This window comes from Pseudorca crassidens, chromosome 6 (assembly GCF_039906515.1).
Source record: "Pseudorca crassidens isolate mPseCra1 chromosome 6, mPseCra1.hap1, whole genome shotgun sequence".
Lineage (NCBI taxonomy): Eukaryota > Metazoa > Chordata > Mammalia > Artiodactyla > Delphinidae > Pseudorca > Pseudorca crassidens.
This window is the reverse complement of record NC_090301.1, coordinates 54172264-54186389: the sequence shown is the minus strand read 5'-3', so window position 1 is coordinate 54186389 and position 14126 is coordinate 54172264. Positions and strand designations below refer to the sequence as shown.

General features: G+C 38.0%; 1 protein-coding gene across 3 annotated transcripts in view; it reads right to left on the bottom strand.

Annotated features, from left to right (window-relative positions):
• Positions 1-896: 896 nt before the first annotated feature.
• The window catches only part of CCDC141 (coiled-coil domain containing 141), a 223846-nt gene continuing 210616 nt past the window's right edge, over positions 897-14126 (bottom strand). The window contains exons 26-30 of one of the 3 annotated variants that reach the window (XM_067741357.1): positions 11760-12613; positions 9554-9638; positions 7542-7635; positions 5855-6118; positions 897-3629 (exon numbers count right to left, since the gene is read on the bottom strand). In XM_067741357.1, coding sequence (XP_067597458.1) covers positions 7591-7635; positions 9554-9638; positions 11760-12613 — 984 coding nt within the window. In that variant the 3' untranslated portion in view covers positions 897-3629; positions 5855-6118; positions 7542-7590. Of the gene's footprint in view, positions 3630-5854; positions 6119-7541; positions 7636-7672; positions 9639-11759; positions 12614-14126 lie in introns of those variants that run through there. The other 2 variants (XM_067741358.1, XM_067741356.1) reach the window with 2 other exon arrangements.

The following is a 14126-nucleotide window of genomic DNA, read 5'->3' as shown; positions in this document are numbered from 1 at the left end:
TTAACAGCATTTATGAATCAATATTCATACAAGAATAAATATCCCCTATCTGCAGAAGGTGTATAAGAAAATCAGATTAAAGTTATTACCTTTACAAGAATTTAATGTTAAATTACATTTTAAAGAATTCTCAGCGGAGCTAAGAATCAGGCAGGTAAATTCTACATTGTTTCCACGTACTTAGTAGACATAATATACATTTCATTATTTGCATGTATAAACCATTAGCAGTAAAAAAGAAATGAACACACATTTGTCCCTGCAGTAATCATACATGCTGTATAACCTTGAAAAATGAACTAGAAAAATCCATTTTTAAGAAGCCACACTCAGTACTTTATATGGAAGATACAAATACAATAGCCAATGGATGAAAAAAAAAACTGCTGCTTCCCAAGCATGATTTATGATATTGTTATTACATTTAAATAAAAGTAACCTCTAAGTTCTATTTAGAAATAACTCTCTGAATTGCTACCTAGGAGGAATTTAAATGGATTTATATTCGGAGCTGATATATTTGTATACAGATCTGAAGAGTATTTTCCCCTTGTTTATCAGTAATCTGGGAATCCTGTTTGGAAACACCGGTTTTTAATCATACATTTAAAAAACTGGAGAGTTGTGCTGAGTATTTTATCTTGTGGTATGCACATAAATATATGTCTGTATTATACCACTGTTAAAATAAGAAATGTCTATTTTAACTCTTGGTCATCAGTTCCTCATGGCACTGGTACCATTAACAAGAGGTGTTTTCCTAACCTGATTAATCATACATCACCTGGGAATTTTATATATTACCTAATTCATATGGATAAGAACTCATACTAAGAAATAGGTGTACACACACACACACACACACACAAACACATACAAAGCACCAAGATCCAAAACTCTTGAAAAGGTTTTTATTAATTCACAATGACATTAATGACATGTGACACACTGTGCTGCATAACTGCTACCAACAATTTCTCACATTTAAAGAAACCGTATAGATTTTCCTAATTCTGAGGTTCTTTGTGAGATGGTGCCATCCCTTAACTTACTGAATTTTTACCTATGATGGGATAGAGTCAGAGCACAGAAGAATGGGATTCAACTGTCAAGAAAACCAGCCTCATAACCTTAGACTGTGGTCATGACTCCCACATGTACATTCTGTTAAGCCTGAGTCATTCTTCATGGTTCATGATCCATTTTTAATTGTAATAGTAAATCAATATTTGTGCAATTATATAATATGCTGCCATAGATTTGAACTAAAACTATGACTGCTTTGCTTGCATATCCATTTATAAGTCCTGGATGGAGTTGTAACAGGGCTTCACTGTTTATATGATTAAATTTATAACGCATTTGATAAAATGTAAGTTTAATACTTGGCCTTTGTGGTACGTCAGTTAGTTTTCTTTTAAGTGGTAATGTATAACACCAATTACGTTTTAGACAAATGATATATATGACCAAAATTACCTTCAAGAACATGGAAATGAAGAAAGTACTTATAGTTACCATCTAGAAAATACAAAATGATTAGTTTCATTGAAGTTTCCTGTTAGATGTAGGTACCAAAGTAGTCATTTGTTTTCCATCTTTTAATTAATTAATAGACCAATATATGACTTTATGAAACCGATTACTTTTGAAAGTATAATATAATGGCTGACATATTTTAGCTCTGATTTCTATCAAGAAACCTTAGAAATATACTAGCAGCATGAGTCCATCCTTGCTGATAGGAAAAGCACTTATCCACGGGAGATACATTCATTCTTGTAGTGCAGCACAGTACCAACTGATAAATCATCCACTCTGGGATTTGATGTCTGAGGCTAAAAGGACTCCTTTTGTTCTAATATTAATATGTTATTGTTGGGGAAAGCTCAGCTTTACAACATTGTAATTACAATGTCTTTCTAATTTTTCTCTTTCAGTGATAATGACAATGGCAGCAAACGATAAAGTTTATGTTCCACATCAAATATTCCCTTGCTCTGTTGAGCACTGTCTCCTTCTAATAATTTACCTCTCTCAAAACCCCCCAAAATAATGCAGGAAGCTGCAAGAAAAATAAAGTGTGAGATGTTGCAACTAGATTACAAGTATCCATGATGTCTGTAATCAATTGTTGGAAAGAGACAAATTCAGGTTGCCCACCTTTTGCCTTGGCCTCAAAAGATGCCTGATTCACCATGATTCTTTTATTGCTAACTCCCTGCCTTTCTCCTGGATACCATTGGTGCAGGCCTTCTGCTTTTGGTGAACTTGCTATATTTATTTATTAGTTCTAAGAGTTTTTGGAAGATTCTTTGAGATTTTATAGATAGAAAATCATGCTTTCTGTAAACAAAAGCATTTTATTTCTTCTTTTCCAATCTACAGAACTTTTGTTTCCTTTTCTTGTCTTATTCACTAGGTAGGACTTCCAGTACAATGTGGGCTGAGAGTGATGAGAGAGGACATTCTTACTTTCTTCCCAGTCTTGGGGTGAAAGTGTCCAGTCTCTCACCATTAAGTATGATGTTAGTTATAGTTTTTTTGTAGATGCTCTTTATCAAGTTGAGGAAATTTCTTCTGTTACTAGTTTTCTGTAAGTTTTTAAAAAATTATCATGAACACATACTGAATTTTCTCAAATGTCATTCCTGAAGCAATTGATATAATCATACGATTTTTCTCCTCTTGCCTGTAGATATGGTGGATTGATTGATTTTTGAATATTGGACCAGCCTGCATACCTGGAAAAAATTCCACTTGTATGTGTAAGTTTATTTATTCACTGTTGGATTGGATTTGTTAGTACTGTGTTGAGAATTTTTGTGTCTACATTCATGAGTGATATTGGCCTATAGTTGTATTTTAATATCTTTATCTGGTTTTAGTACACTGTGGTATACTTAGGGGACAATGTTCATGTAGAAGATGAATAGTTGCTGATTGACTGAAATATACCAAGATGATCCCCTAAATCAAGAAGAGAACTGAGGCCTTGCAGCACAACCTGGGAGTGCTTATTGGCAGCACTGGTTGCTGTCTATTAGTGAATGTCTCTGGGAATTTTTTTTCCAGAGAAAGACGTGTATGGATTTTTCTAAAACATTTTGCATTGGTTTCCTCAGGCTGCTGTAACAAAGAACAGTCGGTCTTCAGTAGCTGCTGATGCAGAACCTGTGGATAAAGGAGGGTCCCACTGCACCATGCTATTTTATGTAAGGGATTTGAGCACTGGTGGATTTTGGTATCTGTGGGGGGAGGAGGTATCCTGGAACCAATCCCCCAGGGATACTGAAGGAGGACTATACCACAAACTGGATGGCTTAAAACAACAGAAATTTCTTCTTTCTCAGTTCTAAAGGCTAGAAGTCCAAAATGAAGGCATCAGTAGGACCAGGCTCTCTCTGAAGTCTCTAGGGAAGAATGCTTCATTGCTCCTCTCACTTCTGGTGGTGGCCACCTCTGGTGTTGTACGGCTTGCAGCAGCTGCATTACACCAACCTGCTTCTGTCATCACTTGGCCTTTTCCCATGTGTCTCTTCTGTGTCTCCAGGTCTGTCATGGCCTTCTTACAAGAACACCAGTTGTGGATTTAGGGCTCACCCTGACACTTCAACCAGTACAGTCCTCTAATTGAATAACAAAAAAAGTCATGCAGACACATTTTATTGTGGCCTCTAACTTCCTCTCAGGGAGCTCCCCGCATACGTTTCCTAGATGTGTAGGAAATTCATACTGCGAGGGAGGATAACAAAGCTGACTCAGTTGCCTCATCCCGATGTTTGGCTCTTTTTCCCCTCTGGTCCTATATTTCCCAACACTTAGTGGAACACAGCAGACAAATCTTTCAGGTTCCCACATACCCCATTTCCTCACAAGAATCTATCGGGGATTTTTGGTGGGGGAAATGTTCTTATTTAATCTGATAACCTAGACGAGGATGTGAGGAGAAATTCTATTACTCCTTTAAAAAGAATAGAAACGAATAAATGGGCATTTAGGAGGCATCTTCTAGAGCTGCGTTAACTTGAATCAAAGGTAGGCCTTTGAGGGTCGGCATGGCAATGGCTGCTAGAAAAGACACTTTGGAGCAGATGGGCATTTAGGCTTTCTGACCCTGCCAGGTACCTGGTTTCCTACTTTGCATTTCCAGCTGCCCTGCTTGCCAACAGTCTGTTTGTATGGAGGTTTGCATAATACTTATTACAAAGAAAGGCGGCTTTCTGGCATCATTAGAATAACAAGGGTTACAGATTACTTGCCATGGATAAGCTTCCTTTGTATTTCATCTTGTGAATTTTTATCTTCAGAAGATTTTATTATATGATTTTTAATACTAATATAAGATAAAATGTGATTTTGTAGTTACTGGATCAATAAAGTTCTTGCAAAAGAACAGTTGCTGAATGACAAAGGGAAAAGTTTATTTCATTAGCCAGCTCTGGAGCTGTTATTTCACAAGTATTGTTATTAAGTGAGTTCTAAATGGGAAAGAGACATAGCAGGGAGCCATCAGAATACAGATGGGAAACTTCAAATTATGTACCTATTATTGTTTTGGTTTAAAGAAAAGTCATCAATTTTTCCAGCAATGCCTATAGTTAAAATATGTTTTAATTTCACTAGGTTTTTATTACGTTAACTGGAAATATATGCACACAAACGTTCTTGTCTATACAATTCTTTCTGTCCCCTTGTCCTCTAAGGAGGATAGGGTGTTAATTCTATGGTATAAAAAAGAGGATCCAAAGAAGTGGATTTGCCAAGTCCTGGCTTAAACAAATGAAATTTCTGTTGAACAGAAGGAAGAGCTATCTGGCCAAGCAGACTCCAGAATCAAAGACTTGTTCATCTGGAGGAGTGTCATGCATCCAACTTTCACCCCCAATTTTGGGTGGTTCATGATGTTATATAAACTCTCACCCACATAAGGAATAATGGTGTGGGGATTCTTGAGGAAAAGCCAAATTAGCAGCTTTGTGTTTCCATTTTGAGGCTGAATTCATGCACAGCTGATAACATTCAAATCTCATCTCATGTGAAGACAGAGGAGAAAACGAATTGTTGTTGCTTTGAGCAGGACACTGTTTCATTTCGTGAATACAAATTTTTTGGCTGTTTGATGCAGCTCAAGATTCTGCTTATTATAAATGGAAAACAGTCTGTCGTGCTTTGGCATTTGCATTGACATGCACAATATCAGAGTGTACTAGGAGGAGATATTTTATTTTGTCTCAGCTAACTTACTTCATGGACACGCTTAAAATACTGTACCTACAACAGGAACGTCAAAAGCTTCAGATGGCAATTTCTAGTAAGGCACGGTCATGAATAAAAATAAACAGAGTGGAACAAGATGCAATATTTTTTCCTTCCTTCATTTGGAATTCAAATAATCTAATTTTTTGGATTTGGCTGTTTTTAGATTTACACTTATGAATGAAAAGCCGGTTTTAAATAAGATCTGTTCGCACCCAGATGACTGAGCTCCAGCTACAATAAAATATTGATAATTTGTGCAATGTTCTAAAGAAGTACATAAATTCTGGTTTTGGCAGTTGGGACTTAGTCACTGAGAGGGGAGACACCCACTTCTCCACTCCACTGCCAGAGCCAGCCTATGTCTTTAAGTTTAAAGTTTCAACTGGGGTGCAGCCCAGAGGCTCTGGAGGCTTCTCACTTAAGTGTGGTAGGTTAGGTGAGGTTAGAACCTGATTCTGACTGGTTAATGTCCATAACAAGAAAGAATAATCAGGCGACAAATAACATCTTTCTCTTTTGACATCCCCCCACCCATCTCTCCAAAAAAGAAAAAAAAGAAGAGACAAATCAAGCTATGCTTATCTTTGCTTACCTCTGACAACAATTCAAGAAATATTGAGTGTGTGACTATGTCTTAAGTGCTGGGAGTATGATGACGAACGGGGCTGTCACAGATTCTGCTGATAAGGATCTCTCGCTCTAGCCAGGAGACAGATGCTCACATGTGCGATTCCAATGCAACTATTAAGGGACGTGACATGGTCAGCTCAGGTGCTGACAGGGCACATAGCAGGAACATCTACACTGGACTTGATGGGTCAGAAGGCTTCCTGGGAAGGTTGTGTCTCCAAAGGACCTGGAAGGATAAGCAGGAGTTAAGCCGCATGAAGTTGGGTAGAATAGAGTAAGGGAGTTCTGGGAAGGAGGGCTGGAGAGAAGTAAGATCATGACAGGGTAAAACCTGAAGTTAAGTATCGCTTTATGGGGGGATTGGAAGGGATGGAACAGAGGCTGGGAATGGAAGCATAGGTACTAAAGGACCTTGTGTGCTACTTGAAGAAATTTAAGGGTGAAGTGGTTAGGAGGTTCTTGCAATAATTTACTTTAAGCCTGTGTCTTAACTATAAGTGATGGTTAGCATTATTGAATGAAACAGCTAAATTTTCCTGCTTCTTTTTCCAAATACCTTAGATATTATAGAATATGCAAAGATTCAAATGTAAGGATTCCTATGGTAAGTTTCTCCTGGAATTGAATGTAAAAAAACTTTACCATCAAATGTTTATACATCCTTTTATCAGAAAATAAAAACTGGAAAAAATAATTTTGCCTTATAGGAAGCTCAAAACACATTTTGTGTTGCATTCCTTCAAGGTATCGAGTATATATTCTTTAAAATTTCTTTTGGTCATTTTCATTTTCTTGTTGAAAAGTGTTTTGATATTGCTAACTGTCCAGAATTTACTCTAGAAGTAAACAGGTATAAATCATGTATATATCTCAAAATAGAAACATCATGTCCATTTCCTAAGTTTTTCATTTTTAACCAATACTTTTGGTTCATACTTTCATAGGGGGAATTTTTGATCAAGACAAAAATGTTAACAGAAAGGATAATCACACTGAAATTAAAGTATAACCAAAAGAATAAGTGAATAGCTAATTATTCTTCACTGCTGTGGGGATTACTAGATAGTCAATAGCCCAGAAGAATATGTAGGTAGGTAAGTGGGTGGGTAGGTAAATGTATGGGTGGATGGATGGATAGATGATGGATAGATAAACAGACAGACAGATACACAGCTATCCGAACTATAACATGAATATCAGCATAATGTTTTATCCCAACATTTGAGCTCTAGGTGTATATGTATACAAATATATGATATATATAAGGTATATACATAAGCTATATGTATCAGATATATGTATAAACCTTAAGCTTGATACAGAAATCAAATATATCAGGGACTTTATATGCCTTCTTTGGTCATCACCATGGATATATGTATATCCCATCCTACTCCCCAAAGGATTAACATGTACTGGCATGCAACAGGTAAAGCAAACCAGTAATTCCCAGGCCCTAACAACCCCAAACCAAAAATTCAGCCAAGCTGGAGTTACTCAGTTTTCCTGGGTCTCTCTGATGTACACATGTTATTAAACTTCTGTTTGATTTTCTCCTGTTAAAAGAAACTCAACCAAGCTGACAAAAAGGGATGGGAGATCCCACTAAATTAACAAGAAAGAGATAGAGTGAGACAAGAATTTGTTACCTGGTCCTGCTGGCCCTCTTTGGACATAAGTAGGTTTTACTCTTTAGCTTCAAATGGGAATAGCAATTTGGCAAGATATGCACAATACTTGAAACTGGACGAAAAGGACAGGAGAATTAAGAGACTATGAATTCCCTAGGATGCTGTATATATAAGCTTTTAATAGGTTTCTGTCAAAATTTTTAAGAAAATTAAGAGATTAAATTTTTTCATTAAATTGAATACACAGCACAAGAAAATATATGCCAACTTTTTACTTAGCCACACATTTCACATCTTTGGTTAATATCCAGTAACTTTTTAATACCAACTTGAATATATTAAATTTAAATATTTTTATTATTTGTAGACAGGCTTTACAGCAACATAATTAATGCCTCCCCTTCATCAAAAATCTATAATGAATATTCTTTCAACTAAAGATTTTACCCTAACATGACAAGACTACATTTAAAATCTAAAAACAAATGCCTCTCTTATACATGTTTATTTTTTAAAGGCACTAAAATGATGATCCTCTTTTCTGAATAATATATTTCAGAAAGGCACAGAACATTCTTCAATATTACAGTGGTAATTATAAGAAAAGGATAGAATTTATCTTGTCATCCTATTATATACTTTTTCTCTCCCAAAATCTTACTAAATGTATCCCCCTGAGTTTAATTTCAAGTCTTTGAAAAAGATATAGTCTTAAGAAATTAGAAAGGAATTTAAGCTCCAATTCAGAAAACATCATTTTCCTATATGGAAATAGTTGGAAATCACATACTAACACCATCCTTTAAGTTAATATTCAAAAGAAACAATATCTGAAAGAAAACAGTGGGCAGAAGGCAGTGTGATGACAAATTACAGTAAGCAATACAATTACCCTTAGTCTTCATAGAGTACTTTCCATTTTCCAGATCTTTACAAGACATGAAATGAAAACCTTCAGTTGCCCAAGAGGTAGATGATGAACCCATTTGCCAAATGGGAAACTGAGGCACTACTATGCCTTCCCACAGGCTGTAAAATTGGTCAGCAACAGAATCAAGATTAGAAGCAGGAGAAGCCGGTTGCAGCTGTATACACGTGGCTGCCCAAAACATGTCAACGGAAGGACAGGAATACTGTTGGTCCACCTCTGCGGCTATGCTCTATCTTGCTCTGTGACACACACAGCTGATGGAGGTTTCAAACTCCATTTAAGGCTAACAGCACATCTATTCTCCAATGTCAAACCCATGAGATGAACAGGAGGAATGATTATTTGCAGTGCCATCCTCAGACTCAGGAATGTAGGCTATGTTGAAACTACATAGAATGTATTTCAATAAATGAGATCAAGACATGAAAAGCAAAATTAAAGGACATCTTATGCAATAATGAAAATTACAATTTTAGTTCAACATTTCTACTCTTATTCTACAAAGAGATGTTTATGCGTACAATTAAAAATAGATTATCAAACAGTTGGATTTGAAATAAAACACATCTGCATGCTGATGTGAGACTTGATCTGAATGCTCTTAAATTAGGAGGGAATAAACAGAGTATAATTTGACTGTGTTTTATACTGAACACATCTCTTTTGAGAATACAAAATGTATCCTTATTCGCTGCTAATGATTTACTGAGCTCTTCAAATACATTAAAGCACTAAAGAAAATTGGATTATTTCACCGAGCAGTGGTATTCCAAAAAAGCAATACGGCCAGAATGGAGGTACACTGGGTGGGGGATACTTGGTTGGGGATGCTTGGTGGGAGATGCAGGAAAATAAACAGCAGTATTGTTGTCCTTTAGGCTCATAAGAATGACGCCCATCGGTGCCAACCGCGCAGTTACTGTGTGAGTAGCCAGTACATTAGGGACACGCTAACATAGATGACACTCAGCAGGATCCAGTTTATTCTGGTGATGGGCGGCCTGCGGTTACCTGTCACGTGGAGGATGATATTGGAAGAGAGAACGCCACTAGAGTTTTGGGCCCGAGCCACATAGAGGCCCGCATCTGCCTCGCATACCTTCGGAATGACCACCGAATGTCTTGTCTCCTTGTGTAAAACCTGCAAGTGCCCATCTGCAGACAATTTCTGGCCCTTCTTGTACCTGAAGCAGAGAGTCAGTTTTTAGAGTCAGGATCACTGTTTATTCACATCATTTCCAAGTTCTAATAAGCACTGCAATTCGGCCCATGACTACTGCAATATTCTCTAGCATTAGCAGGAACTCTGCAGCAACCACAAATCCCAGTGGGGCTGTGTATCCTTCAAGCAGAGGTTGTCAACTGGTAGCCATAGACGTGCTTGATGGGCTCAGACTGTGTTTTTTAAAAACTGAATTTTTGGACATTTACCAATTAGAATATTGCATACGAAAATTCAGATATCCAACTCCTCTTAAAAAAACTGGGCCATCTGGTCACACTGGGCCACCATCTGCTCATGGCAACAATTACCCCAAATGGGAAATGGCACCTTCTATTTGACCTGTGTCATTCTTTCAGCCACTATGAAACAGCAGCTCAGACTCATCCCGCAAGATCCGCAGGAGAATGCCAATGCGCCGCTTTAGAGGAAGGTACTTACATAGCACTTCCTGGAGAGATGAGTTCATTTAATTTTTGTGAATTAATTTCATTAGAAGAAAATAATTTCTAATTATAAAAGCCATTTATTCAATTGGATTACTACCGTTAATGACAGGTTTCTAAGAGTTTCCTACGAATATGAGCACTTAGCTACATCATTATACAAAGCAAATGATTTGTTTATTTTGTATACTCTAGGTTCTTGTTTATTTATTTATCCCCATGTTCTTCCACACAAGAAGTGGTGACAAACCTGAAGCATTTTCTATTCCCGTTGCCTAGGTGATAATTTTGCATTTTTCTGAGTGTCCTAAGAATGATTCCCTGATAGTTTGCCAGTTGTTGACTGAGCAAAATTGTTGTAAATTCGAGGGCAAGATATTTTTTCACAATACTGCAGCAGTTCTTCCACAGTAAATACTAATCAAGTCATTTTTTGTGTGGACCAAAACAAGAAACACTTCAGACAACATTTTTCTTTGGAGTGAACTAATATTTAATAATGAATTAAATGATAATATTAAATAATAAATTTACTGATATTTAAATTCCTAAATACAAAATTCCTGATCTGTAAAAAACATGCAATTGTAAAAACAACAAAATAAGATAAAAAGCATAAATGGTTGCACTGTAACCCAAGTGCAATTTCTTTTAATAATCTGAGAAACGAACATTTTCTCATAAACTCTTTAGAGAGCTGATCCACACTTCAAGTACCATCAACAGGCACACACAATAATTGAAAGAGTTAATTTAATGTTTACTGAAATAGTATGATAAATAAATGCTATTTTACTTAGTTTATAAGTATAAACTCATGCTCACATATTTGTAACTTTGTCCTCAAATAAATATACTTAAGGTTGAAAACTTGAAAAATTTCTAAACGTTTAAAAGTAACCCACATATTAGGAAAGTTAGAACTGCTTTTATGATAACAGTGATATAAAACCTGTGTTCTGCCGTTTACTTTTATTAAAACAAATTGGCTAAAAATGGTGATGTGTCTAGAGTAAAACCACATTGTTCACAGCTCAGTTATTACATCACCTTTCAAAAATGGCTTTATTACCTGTCACTAGAAGCAACTGTGAAAGAAATATTTTTATTCCATCTTTCACACTGAAGAAATGTAAAAAAAGAAATCTTAGTGAGATAAACAAATATTACAAAAGTGGCATGTGTGACTCTGTTGGAAGAGGGAAAAGATGGAATTGGTAAATTCCATTGGTAAATGAGGGAAAAGAGAAAAACCCAAATGCTTATGTTTTTTAATTGGATGTTAAACCAAGTAAATGTCATGCTTATGCAGGAATAAACAATAGGAAAGAAGTTCAAGCACAACCTTTAGAAATGCGGAATGTTAAACTGAAACCAAAAAATAGCACAACTAAGTTGCAGTGCTTTTGGAGTTGGTTAAATCATTATTTTATATGGTTACCTTTTCTTTAAGGGTATCAGCCATGCGGCTACAAAAATGAGAGTTGGGGGTTCGATGTGAGATTGAATCATGCAGCGTTGCAGTGACCTAGAATATTAATCAGCTACCCCTAAACCTTTAAGTTAGTGCACACAGAATGATTTGCTCAGTGATTCAATTTGTTTCTGTTTATGGCTTGTCGTTATAGGCTACCCACCATGTCAGTGTAGGCTCTGGAAATCCTGTTACTTCAACTTCCAAAGTCACTGGAGAACCTTCCATGACAGTTACATTAGACAAGAGCCTGGAGAAATTAGGGGCCTGGCCAGCTAGGCTGACCACGCTGTTCTTTGCTGAGGTAACTTTAATCTCTTCTCTGGGAACCATTTGCCTCTGACAGGCCTGGCTGGGGCCTGGCTGAAACCCGAGGCCCGAGCATGCATCCTGGGAAGCATGCAGCCTATGTCGGGTTTTAGTGACGTTATTATCAGCATGCGTTTTCTCCCGTGTTTCTAGCAAACTTCCCTGAGCCTGGGGGTGCTGTTGCAAAGCTCGCGCATGCACTTCACCGCACATGCTCTCTGGAGGTTTAACACTGATTCTGTGGAAGTCAGTACTCTCTTCCGGAAATCTTCGGGATGTTAATGGGGGCTCAGCTTGGAACTGGGGGGAAGGCTTCTCAAAATGACTCGAAAATGTTTCTCTCTTATCATTGCAAGCATCAGCAAAAGCAGCAGGTGGCGGAATGCCAGATTCCGGGGCCTCCCCTGGACCGCTGGTCCCTGTCTGCATCCCGTGGCTGCTTAGGTGCTGGCGGAGGGACGGGAGGGCACGCGCCTCCAGCTCCATGTCAGACGGAGCGAGGAGGGAATTGGGGCTTCCCGGGAGCGGAGGCAGGGAGACGTCATCGGGCGAGACACAGTCATATTCTTCTCCTGAAAGCACATCCACGGGCAGGAGCAGGCCTTGGACAGCACCCTCTGGGCCGGGGACCAGCTGCTTCACTTCCCGTGGAAGCTGACCCTCTCCTGCTCTATTGACCGCCAAGTCGTCTGCTGGCTTGGCCTGCTCCTTCAAAATGGAAAAGTCAAAGCTTCCAGTTAGTGGTCGGGTTTTCTTTTTCCAGATCTCAAAGTCAACCTCAGAGAGACAACTTGAGAAGACCTGCAGTGAGTGACAGCTGGGGCCCTGGCTCTGGCCTTACAGAACTTGAAACTGTTTGTCTGCTGAAGCTCAGCACAGCCCCGTCCCATGACTAAGGAATCGGTGTAAACCGACCTCCAGCCTCTGAGTGAGAGGTGACAGACCTTGCGACACAGAAGAGAGAAAGCCCTGGTTCTCATCTCTCATGATGCGGTCTCGACTGGATCCATGTCTTTCCAATCATGATCTGAGGAGTCTTCCTCTGCCAGCAAGTTCTGGTTTGGTTTATTTATCTGTCTACACTTCACAGCATTCGTGGTTCCCAAATATCAGATGTTCCCTTTTAGGTGATCCTCAGACCCTCCTAGAATAACCCTCCTTTTTTCTCAGGAAAGCCATTCTTTTTTTTTAAAAAAAAATTATTGTGGTAAAATATACACAACCTAAAATTTACCATTTTAACATTTTTTAAGTGTACAGTTTAGTGGCATTAAGGACATTCACGGTGTCGTGCAACCAACACCATTGTCCATCTCCAGAATCTTTTCATCTTCCCAAACTGAAACTCTGTGTCCATTAAAGACTAACTTCCCCTTCTCCCATCCCCCAGTCGCTTCTACTTTCTGTCTCTATGAATTTGACAACTATAGGTATCTCATATAGAGAAAGTCAATTTTAATGACTGGTTTTATTTTCTAAAAGCCCCTTAGTTTTATTCTTACAATGAAAAATATCTATTGAGCACCTATTATATACTAGGTACTGTGCTAGGCATTGCAGAGATAAATGGTGAGTAAAAGTAAATATAATCCTTCCCTCTTGGAGATGACGGCCTAGCAGGGAGGTAGATATTAAGGGAACAACCCCATGTTGTGGACTTTCGCAGGAGAACACACCAACATACAGTAGAGGAACACTTGCCACTTGTCTTTCTGTCCCATGTGGAGCATAGGTCATTCTACAAGACTGAGAAAAACAGTGATCCATCTCACACTGTTCTAGTATTTCTCTCCACTCACTGACGCCCATCTCTGGTTTGAGAAGAGGTTCAAATAACCCTTCTGGCATAGACTCAAAAGAATATTGAAGCTGAAAGGGATCTCATTGATCCCAACCTACTTGTTTTATAACCACTTCATTCTTTGCCTTTCCTCACCATTTTGGGCACATTTTTCCTTAATTAACAATTACTGATTTTTGTCTACTACTTGCACATGAGAAAGTTATGTCTTGCCTTGAATTTGAGTTCTTCATTTTAGCCCATAGTCCTGTTCTGGACATATACTTTACAGGTGATTTTTGAGAAATAAATGTGTTTTCAGATTGAAGATTAGAAGCAAACCAAAACAATGTTCCTTCTACTATCCCACAGATATGACTTACCCTCAGAGAAAGCATAATCCCAGCTGAGAGAAAGTGGTTTCCTTCAGCCATTTAGAAA